Consider the following 22,507-nt stretch of genomic DNA (forward strand, 5'->3'; position numbering starts at 1 on the left):
ACACAAGTGTATTTAGCTAGCAGTTCTTAAACTGAATCATGAGACTGGACAGCTGTGAAGGTTTGTTATTTGGCAGCTTAGTTAGGCTGAAAACAGTGGCATCACTGCATGTTTTGATTCATGCATAATGAAGTGTTGGGTTACTCTGGGCAAAATTCTCACACTGGTGCTCATACATCAAAATTCTGCCTGCATCCTGTAGCCACATACAAGCCCTTAGGGTTTAGCAACTCAACCATGACTGGAACACTGAAGAATTAAAATATCAGGAGTGCTCTCTGACCTTCATTGAAACAAAGAGCATGCTTTAAATGAAGTGATTGGGTCAGATTCTGCAGACATTGTATCAGTTATCAGTTCGAGTTAAATCAGAAATGAAGAGGCTGCAGGGGTGTGCATCACTGATCAAGCATCTGTTAATGCCCCCGCCGCCAAAACTCTCCAGACTCTGAGTACAAGCTAGAGCCAAAGGTAATCAACATGAGAAGGTAATGTAGGCTGCAGTAATTATGAGCTTTCTGAAGAATAGTTACCGACGACCTTCAGCAATCAGAGCCACTCTGGAAGCTGGAAACAAGAGAGATCCTCCTTATTCCTCTTCCCCAGGGAGACTTTAATCTGAGAGGAGGCAACCGTGGGTTATTGCTGCAGAAAAACTCTTCACACCGACTTTTGTGTTTGTGCATATTGCGCAAATTATCACTCTTCTCCCAGCTCTGTATCACAGTGTTTTATCACGTATTTTAATGGAAGGTTGGCTGTTTGTTTGCAGGCATCTTCCATTTCAGCCTGAGTAATGAAGCGTGATAGCAAACTCACTACGATAACTGAAAACGACTCGGGTACAAACCGACGCTGCTTTTCATCAGGATATGTGTCGAAATTCAGTTCATCAGCATGCTCACAGCTCAGAGACACTAGATATCTCAACGGTATGACAAATGATGTGAGTGAGTAGAGTCTCTCATTTTTACGATCCTAGACTCGAGCGATCTGACCGAATTTTCTCATTTCCAGGAAGAAGAGCTGAGGAAAAGCGGGGAGGCGAAATACGCCCATTTGAGCAACGATCTCCATGTTTTAATTGAAGTCTTTGCACCACCTGGAGAGGCCTATTCCCGCATGAGCCATGCCTTGGAGGAGATTAAGAAATTCCTGGTTCCTGTAAGTTGATTCAGACATTTTTTCATTTACTTCAGCTCCTGCAGGGTAATTACGAGTTGAACACGAGCCTGGGTTTGCTCCACTTCTCTAAATAAAGTCTCCAACTCTAGCTCAGCTACTACTTTCTACATGCTAATTAAATAGACGATTTCAGAGGTTAAGCAAGTGGTTAAGCGCAGCACAAGGGAAGTGCTGGCCGGATAAAGCTTTCAGATTAAGTGGATGCTTGCTTTACAGAATTTTCTAGTATACAATTTAAATTGTAGTTTATTAATGCTACTGTATGATTATTTATTATAAAAAAATACTATATTACTGAAGTTTAACTTTAACTGGAGACATGTTCGATTAGGAGGCGGGGAGACAAACACTGATTAGAAAACACAGGTTTATTAACAGGGTTTGGCAAACAGAGGTGGTCAGGGACAGACAATGTCAAAACCAGTAAGGCAGCAATAAATAAAAACATACCTAGAGCGAGGTCGGTAAACAGAGGTCGGTAACAAGAAATACAAACAAAACAAGAGGGCTAGGCAATAGAGGAAACAGGTAGAAAAAGGGTCAAGAAACAGAGAATCAGAGATCAGAAAGAACGCTTTGTACAGAGCTAGAGAACTAGATGCTACGTAGCAACTAAAGAGCTGAACTAGGGGAGTATTTATACAGGAAAGACCAGGTGAAAATGATCAGCAATCAGTAGGTCGGAGACGCCGAGCGCTTGAGAGACACGTGACTCTCAGAGTCACTGTAGTTCTGAGACTGAGGCTGCTGGGAAACTGAGAGGCTTCAGGAGCAGGCAGATTGACAGCGTCAGGCATGATAATTAGATTAGATATATAATAATCTTTTAATATATAAAAGTAGAATCTTAAATGAAAATATATTATGCATTTGGAAATTGGATTTCGAAACACAATATCATAAAAGCAAAGAAAGTGGGACAGCTAACAACTGTGCAAGATCTGCTACGCCACCAAACTATCCACCATCATATAAACTGCACGTGAAGCTTTCATCTTTGGATTAGAGGAGAGCATTAATTTCCACTCCATTTGCTTCAGATCTGAAATGATATGAAAGAAACAGGTCAAAAGAGCGTTTACTAATTTACCTGCTGATGCTTTTGCTATTCTGAGAACAGTGAACTGACAACCCCAGAGTCCAGACCTCAACATTATTATATTAGTTTGGGATTCCTTAGATGGTGACCAGCAAAAAATAAAATATTTTAAAAGCTCACAGATTTTCAGACTGAACATTGGAAATGTGTAAAAAAATTCACTGCAAAAAGAATAAAAGAGGTAATATGGGTAAAGGGCAGACTGACTGAATACTAAAGCATCTGATATTATATTTAGCTGTTACTGTGGAATGTTTTTTGTGTGGAACGGTCTAATAAATACATGTTTGCTAAAATATGTATGTTTTTTTTCTGGTACTGAGATGACTGGAGGTTAAATAAATGAAGACTTGACTGTACGTCAGCACATTACTGAACACGGTTTGCCCATAACTGGATATTATTCCCATTCCTTTGAGATTGCAGTTTATATTAATGTTTCCATACATTTGCAGGAGCTACAGATTCAAACAGACTGAAAAAGCATCTCAGCGTTTTTCCGTCTACGGCTCTAACAAGAACATTAATGTATTCAAGCGTTAATAAGCAATGTATGAGGGGGTAAAGCCCTGAGAGGCACTGTGTTTTCCTTAGGCCCGAAGCATTTACCAATAATTAATGTGCCTACTGTATATCAGAGCGTGGTCTAGACTGTAAATATGGGTGCTGGTGTGTGAGGTGTTGGCTGCAGGATGAGAGACTCTCGGAGAGATTCTCGTGCTGCTTTACCCATCCTGCCCTGGGCTTTACAGCATAGCCTCAGCCTCAGAACACATGGCTCTGCCTCATCAGCAGTACTGCAGGCTTTGTATCGTATTCTCTTGTTCACCCCGGCTATAGACCGGACATACATTTCAAACAGATGGCGACTCTCTAAGGTGCAAAGGCTGGACACGCCAAACAATGGTAATGTCTTCCCGACCTCTTTTTTTTTTTTTCTTTTTTTTTTTAAAGCTGTTTCTTTTGTTGTAAGGACCTGAATTTACATTTCACTGCTTATGTTTTGCTGAGGTCAGGACTGTTAAAGCATGGGGTGATATTAAAGGAAGATTAAGGGAATTTACATGTTAATGTGGTTTAGGGGCATTGAAGATTGGACCATGAAGATTAGGCTTAGTCACAAACAAGCACAAATTACTGGCAAGCCTGAACAATACGAAAGCCAGGTAATAGTTTCCATTAAATGTGCATTAAAAGCCAGTAATGTTCTGGCTCAGCCAATATTAGCTAAATTATTCTCAATTTCAAGCTGGCATTTTCTATTTAAACGATGTGCTGTAGTCTAGTTACTTTGGAACTGCATTATGTTGACCATGTTATTGGGCTACAGTACTGTACTGATAGTCAGCAGGAACTAGAGTTGAGCAAAGTGACTAAAAATATATATTTTTTTCTTATATGTTTACGAGAAATTACCATATGCAATGCAATAAGATGAAAACCTTAAAAACTTATTTATTTTAATACCAAAAACCCAGCATGCTGTACAGTTAAAAAAAATCAATAGACCACATTTAAAAATGATGAGTTTCTTTGATTTTACCAAATTGAAAACTGCTGGAGTATAACCAGAGGAAGGTGGATGATCACAAGCCCTTAAACCAAGCTTAACTGCTTAAATTTTTGCACCAGGAGCGGCATTAAGTTATCCAAAAGCAGTGTGCAAGACTGGTGGAGGAGAACATGCCAAGATGCATGAAAACTGTGATTAAAAACAGGGTTTTTAATTTCTGAACTTCTAAAACTGTATGAATATCAACTTGTTTTTTTTTTGCATTATTTGAGGTCTGAAAGCTCTGCATCTTTTTTTGTTATTCCAGCCATTTCTCATTTTCTGCAAATAAATGCTCTAAATGACAATATTTTTATTTGGAATTTAGGAGAAATGTTGTTTCTAGTTTATAGAGTAAAAAACAATGTTCATGTTTGATATTGTGAAATAAAGTTGAAATACTGCTCATTTAATTGTGATGTTTTGAGTTATTGGATATTATATATCAATATTTACTAGCAGGGACAGTGCTGCAGTTAATGCGTTTAATAGTTGATCTTTAGCAATAATATGCTTTTGGGGCACATGAACATTTCATCATTTTTGCTCAGACACATTAAATTACATTTGTTGGGTTAGTCAGTGTCACTCTTTGCCGCAGGCAGTAGTTTTCTATCCATAAGGTAATAGCTCCACAGTCCACAGCATCTATATCGCATTAGTATTTCTGACAGGTGATGTGCATAGCATTGATTATTTTCATCTACAGTCAAAGCATGGAATTTCAGGAGGCAGGATTTACATATTAGGCAGCAAGTGAGCAGTCAGCTCCTGAAACTGATGTGTTTGTTAAAAGCAGGACAAAGCCTGCACGGCTTAAAGATCTACAAGGTTAAAATCTCCAAATTATCAGGCAGGTCTTGTGGGGTTTTCTGGTATAAAGTGGGGATTAGGAGATTAGGGGGTTTTAGTCAGATTTTACCAGAAGTCAATGATCCAACATTACAATATTAATAACATCCTCAGTGTATCGAATATTGGAGTAACATAAATGCTATTGAACTAGGGCTGAACAATATATCATCTTAGCATCGTCATCGCGATGTCACATCGCAGGACGTGGGATGTCACTGAAGGCAATTGATGCAATGTTTTGATTCTTGACACAAGAAGTAGATACACAGCGTTGTCTCTGTGTCTGTGTAAGTGAGAGGCTGCATGTAAACACGAGTAAAGTAAACACGAGGTAACCGCATGGCCTCCATCCACATGGCTGGGCACGTGCTTGTAAACACACGTGTCGAAAGCTGTGCACCACGGTCCAGCACAGTTTTGCAGCGCAGATATTTCCAGTTACAGCTGAATTCATGCTTTTAACCCCAGAAAAATGCTTAAATGCTCTTATTTACCGTTTAATAAGCCATTTAAATGGCTGATTAATGGGCTGATTACTGTTGTTTTGTTGTTTTCCTGTCATGGGCCCTGCATTGTTTAATTTTGCGATATATATATTGTCAAAAAAGAACATTTGCAATGTCAATTTTTCCAGTATCGTGCAGCCCTACATTGAACAGATATAATCTGCCTTTGTTTAGAAACATGTTATGTAAAATGAGAGCAGTTGAGAAGCAGCCCAAAACTATAATGTAACTATTAATTCTAAAATGTGATTATTGCACATTCACACACTGTGATGGTGATTCTAAAACAATGTAATATGCAGCCCTAGTCAGTACAACCAGTGAACCTGGGTGCCTACGGCTCACTGATGGCAACTTACAGGATTTAAAGGATCTGCTGTTAAAGTCTCAGTGCCAAGTACCACAGAACCCCTGCAGAGGTCTTAGACCAAAAGTCTGATTGACAGTGGTGTAGCGCTGGCAGTGCAAGCAGCCTTGTGGTAGTGTTCTTCTTTTTTCTTTTTTCAGTTTTTTAAGATTTATTTTCTGTCAGAAGTTACATTTTGAATCTTTGATGGATATTTAGTTACATTAGGTAACTTAATGCTTGAGTGGCAGTGACTATGGTTGACAGTGACAGTTAATAATCAACAAAGTGAAAATTAAGTCAGTCAATCTAGGCTGCTTGCATGGTGGCAATGATTGATGAGAAGTTATTCATCCATTACTGTTGGCAGGAGTAAATTAGAGTAGCCAACAAACAAACTTTGAAGATCTCGGCTGAAGAAAAACAAAGTGAAGACTAGTCAAAGTCTTGACCTGAATCCTATTAAAATGATGTGGCATGGCCTTAAAAAGCTGGTTCATGCTTGAAAACCGTGTAATATGGCCAAATTACAACAATTCTGTAAAGAAGAGTGGAATCAATAGTCCTCCACAGTGATGCAAACGCTTCATTGCAGTTGTTGCTGCTAAGGGTGGCCCAAACAGTTGTTAGGTGTTAGGGCAAACTCTTTTTTACTGTCTCGTGCCTGGAAAGATCAAGAGCTGAGTCAATGCTGAGCATTCAAAACCCGAGGAAAACAGCAAAACAACATTAATTAGCCCTTTAATCAGGCATTTAAATGGCTTTTTAAAATGTAAATAAGAGCGTTTTCCTGAAATTATAAGCGTGAATTCAGCTGTAACTGTGCTGGACTGAGGTGCACAGGTGCACCCCGTGGTTCCCCTCCCCCTCGTGCTTCTCAGGCAGCAGCAGCCTATCACTCACACAGACACAGAGACAATGCTGTGTATATATTTCTGGTGTCAAGAATCCAAACATTGCAACGTGACGTGTTTGATTTAATTGCCTTAAGTGACTATTGAGCATGCACACATCGTGACGACAATGCTTAAACAATATATCATGCAGCCCTAGTTTGGATATATATATATTTATGTATGTGTGATTCTTATGGAAATATGCACATTTAAGTCATGCAAATTCAATGCATATTCTTTGTACTATGCCTGACATGAAATGTGCTTTATAGGTATTTTCTCACAATATATTCTGAATCGTCTTCAAAAGAAGATATGACTATAACCTATAGAATTGCATTCATTTCTTTGCTGAAGGAGGGGACAGCATAATTGTGTTAACTGAATGCCTTGGCTTCACAGTAATGAGTTTCAGGCAGTATGCGAGTGGCTCTTCTTAGAGATTGTTGCCTGGTTGGAGGGAGACATTCTAAAGCTGGGATCAGTGCCATGAGTTGGCAAATTTCAGGCAGATGTGTGTGTCTGAGAGAGTGGCTGTTCCAAGAATGTCAAGGGTTTCTGAGTAGCTCGAGGAGGGAGCCAGAATGATACAACAGTCTGTTTTTTTTTTTGTTTGTTTTTTGGTTAAAAGCTATGAATTCTGTTATATGGGCTTCTGATTTATGGCAGGATGTTGGAGAGAGTTAAAGCTTTTTTTGTGAGTAGTATTCCTAGATTTGGAATAAACTCAAATATAACTGAGGACCCTGAGTGACTAACAAGCATGTCTTAGTATATAATGTCGGATAGATGATGGACTAATGGGCCAGTAACAGTAATGTATAAGATACCAGAGACTGAGTGAACTGACTTACCAATAAGAACTTTAAAGCTACTCAGAAATAATGTACTATGTAACAGTGTTCCCTGAAAAGTTTTTCTACTAAAATTTTAATATTAAAATATCAGAAACTGTTTACAGTTTACGTATATTGTAATATATAGAAAACCAGTACATATTTATAACGTTTTAAGAGTTCAGAAATCAATATTTGTTGGAATAACAAAGTTTTTTAATCAAAGTTTTCATGCATCTTGGCATGTTCTTCACCAGTCTTTCACACTGCTTTTGGATAACTCTGTCACTCCTGGTGCAAAAATTAATGCATTTCAACTTGGTTTGATGGCTTGTGATCATCCATCTTCCTCTTGGTTATTTTCCAGAGGTTTTCAATTTGGTAAAATCAAAGAAACTCATAATATTAAAAATTGAAAAATATAAGCTAATGTAACTAGGCCTGTCACAATTTCTAGATATTTTTCCCAGAACAGACAATTATAGTAATTTTAAGAGCTTTTAACATGTTTTATTCCACTTATATAATGCAGCAGCATAATAATACAGGTTCACATTATATTTGAAGAAAAAATACATTTTAATTTCTAACAGAATCTAGACACTAGACAGAATTAAAGTATTAAAAGTTTTAGATCTCCTAAATTAATAAAACCTAAACAAAATAGAAACACTGTTTTTAAACTAAATCTAACCTAAGTGAACCCAATATGTAGGCCTGTCACAATAAGATTTTTTTGTGGACGATATATCATCCGAGAAATTATTGCGATACACAATATTTTTTGTCATTTTAAGGCAACTAAATGTTACTGATATAATAATAACAGTATAGCATAAAAAAGCAATGTTACACAATAGAAAACAACAGAATTTGAGATAATCATTTATTATAGTTAGTTTGGGAATGATAAACTTATTTCTTCACCTACTTTAGTCCACACTGTGTGTATGGAGTCACAGTTATTGAAGCATAACTGGCTTAAATACTGTTCACAGTTATATATGTGAACAAACATACAAATAAACACAATAGACGATATCACGATTATCAAATATTATTGAGGTCATGTTCATTTATTGTACGATAAATCAATATTGCAATTATTGTGACAGGCCTACCAATATGCAATAATGTGTTCAGCAAACGTAATTGAGGTCCATAAATTGTACAGCAGCTATGCCATATACTGTGCAAGTCGATAACGTTATTATCATGATTCGTGACAGGCCCAAATCTAACAAAGGCTGTCTAATTTAGATTTCACTCCAGCTGTGTAAGTTAAACAGATCACAGTGTGCATCTGAAAGCAGCAGCACACAGCACCTCATCATAAATATGGTTTTACAGCTTTAAATCAGGCATTCAGTGAACATATTTTGCTAGAGGCAGACTTCAATAGCGATAGATGTCAGCAGGTCAAAGATTTCTTGGCCATAATATGTAAATCCATAATAATATGCAAGACCATGCTTCGTGTTTTGCTTTGGGCTGGGTCTTAGAGTGTTAGCTATAATGAATAACTTGTCTAAAGCAAGTCTTTACAAGGTTTTAATCTGTAAGTAGCTGACCCTGGGCTACTGTGGCTCCCTGACTGTATACTGACTCTGTGCATTGCCATTTCCGTTCACATCTGCCTCAGAACTTAATTAGCTTTGCCATCAGATGCCCTTCACGATGAATCCATCAGGATATCTATTACATCTGTTTTGCGTGAAACGCATTTCCTTCCACACGTCACCTGAGTCTTCTGTCTCTGTGATAAACGGAAAACATGGGAAATTAAATCATTTTCAGAATGCTTTAGGTGAAATAGAAGGGAAGCAGCATGATTAATCTTTCATATATTTCCTTTCACTGTACATGCAGAATCATTTTCTCCCCTAGCTTCAGCAGTTAACTGTTTATTAAAGATCAGTACCTTAAATATATTCATTTACATGATTTGCTAGACTGTATCAATATTTAAAACCCAGTATCAGTTTTCAATTCTTTGTTTACATGTAAAGATTGATTGCAGACATGCAACATGAAATTGGTTAATTGTAATTGACGGAGGTGGACATAAATGCAGGTGTAACTTTAATAAAAATGAACAATAGAATAAATAGATTAAACAAAACTAAGAAAACAAGAAACAGAGGAATTAAGACCAGACTAGGACCACAAAAATAACATAGCACACAAAGCATAAAAAAATACTATGGATACAAAAATAAACTAGACATGGGGCACACAAAGCAAACAAAATACTTAGCGAGGAACACTGAAACAAAAGGGCTTATATACACAGTGATGATGAAGAACACCTGGGACTGGTAACAAGGGGGCGGGGTAAAAAAACAGGCAGGTGGGAACTCTAATGGCAGGGTTGGGCTAGGGCGGAGACAGGACAATAGCATAGGACAAAGGCCATGTGCTATTGGATCACATGGGGAGAAAAACAAGAGAACAGGAGGACAGGAGCAGAAAGGACCAAAAAAAGGAAAAATATGACAGACACAGGCTGTGACAATAATTTTGTGTTGTTTAAACTTGACCACTAGGTTCAGTTTTTTTTTTTTATTTAGTTCAAAATATGATATTGTGTTTTTTTATACTATGACAGTTTTATTTCAACAGTTATGACTATATCCAAATAGACTGTGATTTACTGAATTGTAACCCTTGTGTCATGATGCATATGATATATTGCCAATACACAGCCATAGTATAATGCTACACTGATACCTAAAGTCATGGGATAGGAACTAATGTTATGTCCTATAACTTTTGCTGCGTTCACTTGCAGTTTCTTTGACATGTTTGGGCATGTTTTTTCTTAATGCAGATGAAGGTTATCTTAAGTATTACAAATATCTTATTAATCTAATTTTAACCTAATCCTGTAATCATTTGCATTAGCTTTTTTACCCTCAGTGACAGGAAACACCTCACAACTTTTACAGCTGTGGGCATTCCCAATAACACTTCATGGTCAGTGTACAAAATGTACACTCCGCATTCCAGGACTTTTGATGTGTCAGTGTATTATACAAATACAGTAGAAGTGAGCGAGACATCATAGTATAGCTGCTAATCAGAATTCAGAGCTACACATACACTGTTTGAGTATGTTTTTCATCATAAGACAGTAGCCATTAATAAAGCGCCATTTTTCCCCTCTGTGCTATATGAAGCGCATTACATGAATGGGGGATGTTGACCTCTGTCAACTACTAAACATACGTCATTGTCAGGGTTGACCCAGGCAGAGAGACGAGGAGGCGGATGTAAACACAGGTAGGGCGAAATTTATTAATTAAACAAAAACAAGTAAACAAGAAACAAAGAAAAACAAGAAACAGAGGCGAGCTAAAACTAACAAACAAACAAGAGATACTAAAGATAAACAAACGGGGAGACTATAACTAGGCAGGAAAAACTAAAACAGGGCAAGGGAATAAACTAGGGATATCTATACAAGAAAATAAAACAAGAAACTAAACTAGACAGAGGATGAATACACTAAACAGGGAAATGAGTAAACTAGGGAACTAGAAACTAAACAGAGATATACACTAAACAAGGAACTAGGGCAATGACCAATGAAACACAGAGAGACAGACAACGGGGGACAGTGCAAAGACCGACACGGACAGGTGACAGAGGAAAGCTTTTTAACATAACAGGAAACACACTGGGAGTGGAAACACCTGGGGAAGGGGTGGAGCTACAAATGAGACATGAGGTAATGGAAAATCACAGGCAGAACACAGGGGCACGGGTCACGTGGGACAACACAGGCACGAGGACAGACAGGAAACAGGGCCAGGCGTGACAGAAACCTCCCCCTAAACGCGCAGCTCCCGAGGCGCGTAAAAACAAACCCCGGGGGCTGGCGGCAGGGAGAGGCCGGGGAAAACAGGAGACCGAACGGGAGACTGGACAGGGAACTGGACAGGCGACGGAGACTGGACGGGGAACTGGACAGGAGACAGAGACTGGACGGGGAACTGGACAGGAGACAGAGACTGGACATGAGACGGAAACTGGACGGGGAAATGGACAGGAGACTGAGACTGGACGGGGAACTGGACGGGTGACTGAGACTGGACGGGGAACTGGACGGGTGACTGAGACTGGACGGGGAACTGGACAGGCGACGGAGACTGGACGGGGAACTGGACAGGCGACGGAGACTGGACGGGGAACTGGACAGGCGACGGAGACTGGACGGGGAACTGGACAGGTGACGGAGACTGGACATGAGACAGAGACTGGACGGGACCGGACATGGGAACAGGGACTAGAACATTGACGGGGACGGAAACAAACACAGTAACAGGGACAGGAACAGAGAAACCACCGGGGACAGGAACTGGAACGATCACAGATACGGGGACCAGGACAGGGAGAGACAGGGGTACAAAAGACATAGGTGGGTGCCCAGGACTGGTAAAAGTCTGTGGGGACAGCCTGGGCACATAACTAGGGGCAAAGTCAGGAGGCCTAGGAGCAGGCCTGGAAATACGGGGCCTGGGCCCAAACATAGTTCTGGGAGCTGCAGGTGCTTGAGCTGGAGCCGGAGCAGCTGGGACTGCTGGTGCTGGAGCCGGAGCAGCTGGGACTGCTGGTGCTTGAGCCGGAGCAGCTGGGGCTGCTGGTGCTTGAGCCGGAGCAGCTGGGGCTGCTGGTGCTTGAGCCGGAGCAGCTGGGACTGCTGGTGCTTGAGCCGGAGCAGCTGGGACTGCTGGTGCTTGAGCCGGAGCAGCTGGGACTGCTGGTGCTTGAGCCGGAGCAGCTGGGACTGCTGGTGCTTGAGCCGGAGCAGCTGGGACTGCTGGTGCTTGAGCCGGAGCAGCTGGGACTGCTGGTGCTTGAGCCGGAGCAGCTGGGACTGCTGGTGCTTGAGCCGGAGCAGCTGGGACTGCTGGTGCTTGAGCCGGAGCAGCTGGGACTGCTGGTGCTTGAGCCGGAGCAGCTGGGACTGCTGGTGCTTGAGCCGGAGCAGCTGGGACTGCTGGTGCTTGAGCCGGAGCAGCTGGGACTGCTGGTGCTTGAGCCGGAGCAGCTGGGACTGCTGGTGCTTGAGCCGGAGCAGCTGGGACTGCTGGTGCTTGAGCCGGAGCAGCTGGGACTGCTGGTGCTTGGGAGAGCGGCGCGGCCGCCGCTGAAAACTCGGAGAGCGGCGCTGCCGCCGCTGCAGTCTGTGAGCGCGGCGCGGCCGCCGCTGAAGTCTCGGGGAGCGGCGCGGCCGCCGCTGAAATCTCGGAGAGCGGCGCGGCCGCCGCTGAAATCTCGGAGAGCGGCGCGGCCGCCGCTGAAATCCCGGAGAGCAGCGCTGCCGCCGCTGCAGTCTGTGAGCGCGGCGCGGCCGCCGCTGAAATCGCGGAGAGCGGCGCTGCCGCCGCTGCAGTCTGGGAGAGAGGCGTGGCCGCCGCTAAAGTCTCGGAGAGCGGCGCGGCCGCCGCTTGTATCAAGGGGTGCAGCGTTTCAGACGCGTGCTTCACGGGGCGTGGCAAGAAGAGATCTGACGCTGCAGCACTGGAGCCCGAAGCTGCGGTCGAAGTGAAAACCCGGACTGGAGTCCTACTCTCTCGTGCAGCGTCAGGTGTGAGTAGCGCGGGGAGCGCTGGTTCGCCGGTGAAAGCTGGCGCGGGGAAAGTCTTTGACCGCGGCTGGCTCGCCGCGCAGGGGGTCTCGGAGCGCGGTTCTGCTGCCACCGTGGAAGGAAGTAGCGGCAGGCGGGCTGGTGCAGGAGGATAGTCCTCTTCCTCCTCGCTGGACGCAGGTGTGAGGAGATCGGAGTAGTCCCAGAGAAAGGACTCCTCACAGCCTGCATCCAAGTCACCCCCGTCCTCCTCGGGGCGAGGACCGAGGCCGACAGCACACACCCCCAGCGCCCCCCCAAAATTTTCCCCGCTCCGGAGGGAGTCCTCCCGCGCCTTGCGGGCTTTTCGGGCCTGTTTCCTCCGAGACTTTTTCCCCTTATGAGTCTCGGTGGGCACCGCTGAAGCTGGGCTGACGGGCTCCAACCCGAGGAAAGGCGCTGGGAGCGGTTCATCTCCTCGGATTTGCTCGGCGAGGAGGCGGAGAAACTCCAGGTCCGCCTTCCGAGCAGCATGCCACTGGTTTACATCCATTGTGGTCGGTCTTTTTGTCAGGGTTGACCCAGGCAGAGAGACGAGGAGGCGGATGTAAACACAGGTAGGGCGAAATTTATTAATTAAACAAAAACAAGTAAACAAGAAACAAAGAAAAACAAGAAACAGAGGCGAGCTAAAACTAACAAACAAACAAGAGATACTAAAGATAAACAAACGGGGAGACTATAACTAGGCAGGAAAAACTAAAACAGGGCAAGGGAATAAACTAGGGATATCTATACAAGAAAATAAAACAAGAAACTAAACTAGACAGAGGATGAATACACTAAACAGGGAAATGAGTAAACTAGGGAAAAAACTAAAACAGGGCAAGGGAATAAACTAGGGATATCTATACAAGAAAATAAAACAAGAAACTAAACTAGACAGAGGATGAATACACTAAACAGGGAAATGAGTAAACTAGGGAACTAGAAACTAAACAGAGATATACACTAAACAAGGAACTAGGGCAATGACCAATGAAACACAGAGAGACAGAGAAACGCAGAGAGACAGACAACGGGGGACAGTGCAAAGACCGACACGGACAGGTGACAGAGGAAAGCTTTTTAACATAACAGGAAACACACTGGGAGTGGAAACACCTGGGGAAGGGGTGGAGCTACAAATGAGACATGAGGTAATGGAAAATCACAGGCAGAACACAGGGGCACGGGTCACGTGGGACAACACAGGCACGAGGACAGACAGGAAACAGGGCCAGGCGTGACAGTCATGTATAATCATTCACCATTTAGCCATTTTATGATTGCAGTGGAAATTATGACAAAATGAAGGAGCGTTGATTTGCAGCTGCACTGTGCTGTAGCATGCTTTCTACTGAAATGTGCTATTAGACAGCTGGGATGTTGCTGGATAAATGAGAGCATTATAGGTTGTTTTTGAACACACAGCATCAATAAAGTGCTACCAAAGTATATAAAATGCATCTAAGCCTGATCTTTAGCATGAGAATATGTTGTAACATGCTACAACAGTTATTAGTTTCTCTAGAAAGACAATTAAAACCCTTGTTTAAATATTAATGTTCAGACCTTCAATCCAGAGTTGTTAAAATCCAGGATTGAATTGCCAGTGTTGAGCAATGTTTTACAGTTTCCCTTCTCAAACACAGCTGGATTAAAATCCCTGTTAATAAGACTTTGAATGGTCCAGCGGGCTGAGTGCTGCCACTATGATCAGAAGATCGCCAGTTCGAATCCTGTTCATGTAGCTTGCCACCAGCTACCGAAGCCCTGAGAGAGCATAATTGGCTTTGCTCTCTCTGGGTCGGTAGATGGTGCTCTCTCCCCACGTCACTCCAAAGGGTGATGTCGATCAGCACAAGGCGTCTGTGAGCTGATGTATCGAAACCGAGTCGCTGCTCTTTCCTCCGAGCTGGCTGTGATGCTACTCGGCAATGCTGCATCAGCAGCTCGAAAAGAGGCAGTGGTTGACTTTACATGTATCAGAGGAGGCATGTGATAGTCTTCACTCTCCTGGTGTTGGGGCATCATAGTGATAGGGGGAGTAATTGGCCGTGTAAATTGGGTAGAAAATGGGAATTAAAAAAAAAAAATTAGATTTAAAAAATCCATGTTTATAACCAGATGTATTAGTTTTTTTTACAATACTGCACTCTAGGTCTGGATTTGCAGAACTCTTCTCTAAACAGTAGAACAGTTCTATTTTGCAGCAGCACCAACACAAATATGGACTTGAAATTTATTCCTGCATATTAATCACTTAATGTAGCATCAGAATTCTTAACAAAACACCTACACCAGCTTTTGATGCATTTTGAAAACTTGTTCGGTAAACTGGTGAAGTTAAAAACATGTTTTTTTCTGGCTGTAGTGAGCAAAGGAATGTTTGGAGAAAAAAGCTGTGGAACTTAATGAAAAGAACACTTCTCCAACTGTTAAGCATGGAGGTGAATTGATCATGCGTTGTGTTGTGTTGCAGCCAGTGGCACTGTGGAACATTTCACTGGTAAAGGAAATAATAGTTTTTTTAATGTTGCTCCGGTATATCCTGGAAGCATACATCACGCCCTCTTTAAAAATATGAACTTCAAGATTTTTTTGCAGCATGATAACAATCTAAAAACAATATATTACATCACAAAGTGCAAACTAAAGGTTTAGCCATGGTCCTCACAGTCCCCTGAACTAAACACCATTGAAAATCTTTGGACAGGCGTCGATAGAGCAGTGATGCAAGACGGCTTAAGAATCTCACAGGATCAGTAGCCTTTTATGAGAAAGAATGGGTCAGAATCCCCCAAATAAGAGCTGAAAGCTTCAATAGTGTTTGTTTACTACCAAATGTTTACAGAGCATGCAGAGTGATACTCTGTTTATCTATATATTCACTCTATGTATTTATGGAATATGCTTATAAAATGATACCTTGATGCACAGCAGATCAATAAACAGTTCCAGCCAATTCATTTTACATAAAACATGAAATAGATAGCGGGTTTCTGGCAAAAGAAGCAAACAAACGTTTAAAAAAAAAAAAAGGCAAGAGGAAAATGAGGGAAAGTGGACTGCTCAAGTTTAAATCCCAGCAGCACGGCTCTTATTGATTGTTGACTGGATCTCCATGAAAAGGCCACTCTCATCTAACTGCCATTTCTAATATTTGCCTGTGCCCAGCTGTTACGGCAAACAGGAAGGGGAATAAGTGGTTTGTGGAAATGAGGCCCCGTTTATCTGCCTGTGGCACTGACAAGATAATAAAATAAGCGCTATCCACGCTGTAATCGGCCTTGTGATTCAGGGCCCTGTCATGTTCAATCAAATGAGAGAGGGGGACTTTATAAATGCAGGAAGTAGCAGTATTCTTTCACAACAATGTGCTGATAGCTGGTGTCAGGCAAAGTTAATACCTCATCCATGTCTGTTTCTCTCGTGCGTGCGTTGCCTTCTTCACTGTCATCTATAAATGAAGGATGTATAGGCGTCTTAATCTCATTGAATGAAAGGAGATGAAGTACGTTTTTTAGCAGGCTATATGGAACTGTTGGAACAAGAGCGAGCTAGGCAATATGTTTTTAAATATTACATCACATTTATTTTTTATATATTTTATTTAAATTTATTTTATTTGCAACTTCACACACAACAAACACCCATTCTCCCACCATCCTTACACCCACCCACTTCTGAGTATAAAAAAAGAGGAAGCAGCACACTTCTTAGGTGTTTATCCTTTAGGCATTGCTAGTTTGGTCCTGTTGTTCATCTACATATGTAGGGGTTCCAATTTTCCCAAATTTTACAAGTTTCAGTGAGACAAGTTTCATATTTGGGTGCAGTTTCTTAATTTCAGACCGGTAAAATTGTCTTCTTGGCTATTACCATGCCATGTTATATTGCTGTATTGTAAAAGAATCATGCAGTTTTATAACTAGTGACCAGCCTAAGATGGTGACTATTGGATTTATATGCTGTGACATAGCATATGTGACGCGCACATATTTTCTAAACATTCCGCCAAGGACTGAGCTCATATTGAAAAAAGTTTCAGCACTTTCGACACAAACATCTGGTGGGATAAAGAATATATTTAGCTAGAAATGAATCCTACTGTTTCTAAAAACTGCAGCATCATCACTCTCCGGTGAGGATCCGTGATTAATTGTGGAAAACAATAATAATCGCTCCTTCAGTGTTTCTTCTGTGACTCCTTATTTCTCAATTATCCATCACAAACCCGCATTCTAAAGTATTGTTTTTTTTTTACAGGTAAACCTAGTTTTTAACCATTTCTTTGTCATCTGTGATTTAATTTTTTTAGTAGGGGGGAAAATTCGATTATAATCGAAAATCAGATTTTTTTTTGGCCATAATCACCCAGCACTACCATCAACCAGTTTAACACTGATGTGTTTAAGCACTGATGATGTATATCCTTGACAAGCTTGAAGCATATTAAAAGTATATTGTCGATACAATAAGAACATTTTTCAAGATATTTTTCAACATATCGTCATACTCCCCAGCTCTAGTTGGAACACTGTGCTGAGATTCGCCACTGCGTGTAAAACTGGAGCAGTCAGTAGGGCTCTGCATATAGCCTATAATGGGAGTTCTCCCCAGGGCTTTATCATCTGCAACCCGCACAGGGCCGGATAATTTTATGAATTAAGTGTGATAGAGCAGGAAAAATACTAAAGTACGCAGAGCTGCGCCGTTCATAAAATCGCCATTCATCATCTGCTGGAAAGCAGCGAGCAGTAACAGCAACAAAGCATGGACAAATATAACTTCTGATATAACACACTTAGTCTAACACCCAGCGTGACTAATGTGTTTAAAAACCAATAAAATGCTTTGCAGAAAAAAAGTTGGAGAAAGCCTGCCTTGCCGTTTAGGATGAACTAGCATGTGCCGCTTAGGCTTTTTATCTCGGCTTGGTGCTGCTGGGGGGGGGGGGTGGGGGGGGGAGAGAGAGAAAAACTTCCTGGCAGCAAATTTAAAACTCCTGGCCTACAGTCTGCTAATCTGGCAATACATTTAAGGCTCAGTCACTTTGACATTGATTTGTGGGAAAATGTGCATCCAACTGAATCATTTGTTTCTTTTTCCAGCACTTTAAGAGCAGTGTATCTGTAGGCCCATGTGGTGGCTGACAGAAGCTGTTATGATGTGGCGGATTAATCTGCTGGGGTTATTTAATGTTCTGCACACTGCTTTCTCTCCCCACAGGACTACAACGATGAGATCAGGCAAGAGCAGCTCCGAGAGCTCTCCTACTTGAACGGCTCTGATGACCCGAGCCGAGCGAGAAGCGTGCGAGGACGTGGCATACGGATCACCTCCACAGCCACCACACGGTACGCTTCAGCATGCCTACAGACCCAAAATAGAGCGTGAGAACTTTCTGCTCCACACACCAGTTTTAGAAGCATAGCTTGGCATGGGAGATACAGTCAGTAGTGCTGTGTATTGGCAAGAACTTGGTTCTGTGATACATATAACCATACAGGGGCCACAAAATCATACGGGTGCATCTAAAACAAAAAAGATTATCATTGAAAAGTGAAACTCATATACAGCTCAGGAAAAAATTAAGAGACCACTTAAAAATTATAAGTTTCTTATAATGTTAGCAAATTAAAAACTTCTGTAATATAATCAAGAAGAAGATGGATGATTACAAACCATCAAATTTTTGCACCAGGAGTGGCATAAAGTTTTCCAAAGCAGTGTGAAAGACTGGTGGAGGAAACATGCCAAGATGCATGAAAACTAGATTAGATTAGAAACCAGGGTCATTCCACCAAATATTGATTTCTAAACTCTTAAAATTGTATTAATATGAACTTTGCATTTTCTTTCTTTGCATTATTTGAGATCTGTTTTAAGTGTTTATTATGGCTTGCAGCTAATTAAACCCAAAAGTCAGTATCTCAGAAAATTTGAATATTATATAAAATAAGTTGGTACTTTTGGCGGTGTGCCAAGTCCTGCTGGAAAATGAAATGTCTATCTTCATAAAAGCTGTCAGCAGATGGAAGCATGAAGGATAGTCAGGAAAAAAGTTAGTACAGGACGTTATTTATTACTACCTAAAACTGTGTAGAAATTAAATGGGGTGCAAGACATATGTTGCAGATGATTAGAACATGGTTAGTGGGGAGAAGTCCTCTTTTTAAACTTCATACATTTATTTAATTTGGTTTGCTCTTGATAATTAAATTGATAGGGATCACAATGATAAACTCCAAAAAGCTCTTTGAGGCCTTCAGAAAGAAGGTTATACACTGTCTACAGTATCAGGGAGGAAGAATACAGTAGAGAGAAGAACTAAAGCAGGGGTAGAAGCTGGCCAGTACAGTCCAAGAGACAACTGAAATATAAAATATAAAAATGACCCGACCTGAATCTGACAAATATTTGAGAAAGTATGTCAGAACCTGACCAGATCTGGGCTGAACTGTCAGGTCCCCTCAGAAACTTCACATAAATATAACTCTGAACCCATTGCTCAAATCATCACTGCTGCATTTCAAACTCTGCACTTTTACATGCTTCAAAGAGTTCCAGGGCAGTTATCACAGAACGAGCTCATCACAGGTGAGAACTGAGTGAACCAGAGCTTTGTTAGAACGCGACCTGCCGAGTAAAGCCAGGTTTTACTCTCAACACATCTGCGCACTGCTTGATTATGGAAGTGCCCTTAGCACCCCTGGCTCAAAGCAATGTTTGAGGTTCTCAGATGAAACTGTAATTGCCACTCATCAAACGCGCATCTTAAACTCACTATCATACATTATTCAGGGCTTTCATATCCTAAACACGCTGCTTTCTTTAATTTATATTTCATTGGTTCCACGCTTGCCTCGGCTTGCTGCGCTCTCAAAAGAGACAGAATTCCTTCGACACAGCGACAGCTTGCTCTACTGCAGGTGCTAATGGGTCCAAAATACAGCTCCACTGCTTTTTGCGTTTGTCAATTAGAAACCCAAGGCTCCTCCCCCTCTTGATGCTTCTCCTGCTTGTGGTTCTCCATGAAGTTCTTACTGTAGAGCAGTGTGGGCTAGATAAAGATAGTGCTGATGAGAACAGAATTCTTTGTAGTGTCTATTTGAGAATTTGAGAAGATAGAATGGAAATCTGGATCTGAATCTAGACATTTGCTGGTTACCAGTGCTGCCACAACTTCCATGTATTGAACTGATATCCACAGTGACTATTAGTAGTGTCTAGGGCTAAACCTAACAGGTATTTTTATAGATTTTTTTTTTCTAATCTAATGTTGATTGATTATTCTATAAAGTTTTTTGTGTGGTGGGGGGTACGCCTGATTAAAATAAATTAACCATATTAATGAAAAAAGAATTTCTCGTAATATTTCAGTATTTCCTCTGATTATCGTTTCTTAAAGGTCTCATTCCATCATTTTTTTCATTCATTTAAAAATGTCTAGTTGTGGTCTCTAACATGAATTAATGCCATTTGAACTGTTTTTTGTGGAAAAAAAGTGATCCGGTATAATGCTGCTTTAGTCCGGTAGAGGAGTGGGGGAAAGAAATGATAGGATTTCAGCTCTTGCTCAGGAATATTCATATATGCACACATATCAGCTCTGATTGGCTAACAGCACTGCGACACCAGGAGGCAAGGACAAGACGAACACCAGTTAGAAATATTTTAAAATAAAGACATTTTTACAGTAATAACAGTCTTTGCAATGTCATATGTTAGTTTACAACATGTGAAATGCCCTGCAAAGTGTAGTTCGGCCACTGACCTAGTCTTAGAGTCTCTGTAAAACACCAAATCCACCGGAGATCCTATGTAAACACACGGAGGTGCATAGTTCAGGTCCAGAAAGTAAAAATCCATCCCAGGGTTTTGTTGGCTGAGCCGCAGCAGAGCTGGCCAGGCAGTTGGAACAAAACTGGGGTGGATTTTTACTTTTAGCTAGTGTAAACAGAACTGTTCTAAACATACACCTACCTATCTCAATTGTACTTCGCTGATGGTGTTCCACAGACAAATGCTAACCATTTGCTCCTTAGCTCTGAATTACTGGGCAAATCATACACCACTGATGTGTTATCTGCACAAATAATACTGCAACGAACCGCAGTGCTGCAGAAATTACTTTTAACACTCAGATATTATGCGCTTGGGTATTAAGTGCTTGTGTATTGCAGTTGTATTGCAGCTAGCCGTGAACCACACATTTCTATACTTCTGTACTCTTACATGTATAGATGCACGAATGGTAATGGTGCACTTTGTTTAGCACACTATTTAGTTTTGTAGTTTACAGCTTGAGATACAGCTTGAGAGCCTCTTCTTTGAGTGGGCGCTTACAGCTTTGGAATGCATTGCACATTATGCTAATCAATGTACTATTATAATCTGTGATGTAGTGTTTGACATGCAGCTTGAGGGATCTAAACTGCTGTATGGCTACAAAACCAAGTTAAAGTGCTAGAAAATAGTGACAAGAGATCTTTATTTATTTTGTGATGAAATTAAGAATTGTCCCAAATTTGAAATTATTTATGATTGAAATCATAAAGTAAGGCTGCAGCATCTGCTTTTTTTCTCAGAAAGACGTATTTATTTGCTCACACTCTGTGCAACTCAAAAGTAGTAGCAGTAATTTTGACACATTTGCAGTTGCACTGTTACAGTAACTTGAAGTTAATTTAACAGTGATTAAACAAACAGTGGTCCAGTGATATAGTAATTTAACTGCAGGAGACCCAGTACAATTACTGAGAGAGCTAATGTGTGAACATGTTTGCAGTGCCTATGTTTTTTAGCTGAGAGCTTTATGTTCATGTTGTGAGTGAAAATGCCATGGAAGTGTTTTATACATAATTTGGCAAAATGTATGTATAAATGTGTATAATGTGGCAAAAATCAACCACTGTTTGCACTTCTGTGCCAAAGTGATGCAACATTTGCACGTTTCACAAGAGCAAAAAGTGTTTTTACATAAGATACAGGATTGATGGACCTCTTGTTCGAGCACACTGAGAATGAGTCATCCCGGTAAAATACCATGCAGTGACTGCAAGTGTGGATGATGAAAAGACAAATATTACAAATACTAGTATTCCAGAAATGTTAAATTGGTTTGTACTGTAAAAATGGCTTAACTGGAACCTTTTTTAAATTGTCACTTTATTATTTTCATTGCTTCTAATCTTTCCTACCTCCATATTTTTGTGTTTTCCATTTATCTGTTTTAGTGGGTTAAAATATTCGTTTATTGTATCTCTATTCATTCAATTTCAAATCCTGCGACTAGGACTCCTCCATCACATGATGTGGTACCCCACTGCATCTTTTTTCTTAAGCTCAATAAACATTGAACAGCTAAACATGCTTGGAGGAGAACACTAACTGCCAAATATGTTACATCAGCTTGAAGGTGCTTACATAAGTTATTAGTTATCATAACACTGAGTGATGTGGTTAGAAAGATGGGCCATTCTACCCAATAAAAAAAGACATACATTTTTCTGTCTGGGACTCTCGGACATGGATGGTGGTGCATCATAAAGGATCAATGCCAGAGACATTGATCAAAGACATCTCCACCACTCATTAACCTCATTACCCATT

General features: G+C 41.1%; 1 protein-coding gene across 8 annotated transcripts in view; it reads left to right on the plus strand.

The window, feature by feature from the left end:
* The window catches only part of khdrbs2 (KH domain containing, RNA binding, signal transduction associated 2), a 132,322-nt gene that overhangs the window by 63,265 nt on the left and 46,550 nt on the right, over positions 1-22,507 (plus strand). For 7 of the 8 annotated variants that reach the window (XR_007440038.1, XM_049481596.1, XM_007256089.3 and 4 more), the window contains 2 exons: positions 1,018-1,164; positions 18,122-18,249. Coding sequence is in view for 7 of the 8 variants with exons in the window: in XM_049481596.1 (XP_049337553.1) it covers positions 1,018-1,164; positions 18,122-18,249 (275 nt within the window). In the remaining variant the exon portion in view is untranslated. The remainder of the gene's footprint in view (positions 1-1,017; positions 1,165-18,121; positions 18,250-22,507) is intronic. The other variant, XM_049481597.1, reaches the window with a different exon arrangement.

The sequence above is a fragment of the Astyanax mexicanus genome, chromosome 7, assembly GCF_023375975.1.
Source record: "Astyanax mexicanus isolate ESR-SI-001 chromosome 7, AstMex3_surface, whole genome shotgun sequence".
Classification (NCBI taxonomy): domain Eukaryota; kingdom Metazoa; phylum Chordata; class Actinopteri; order Characiformes; family Acestrorhamphidae; genus Astyanax; species Astyanax mexicanus.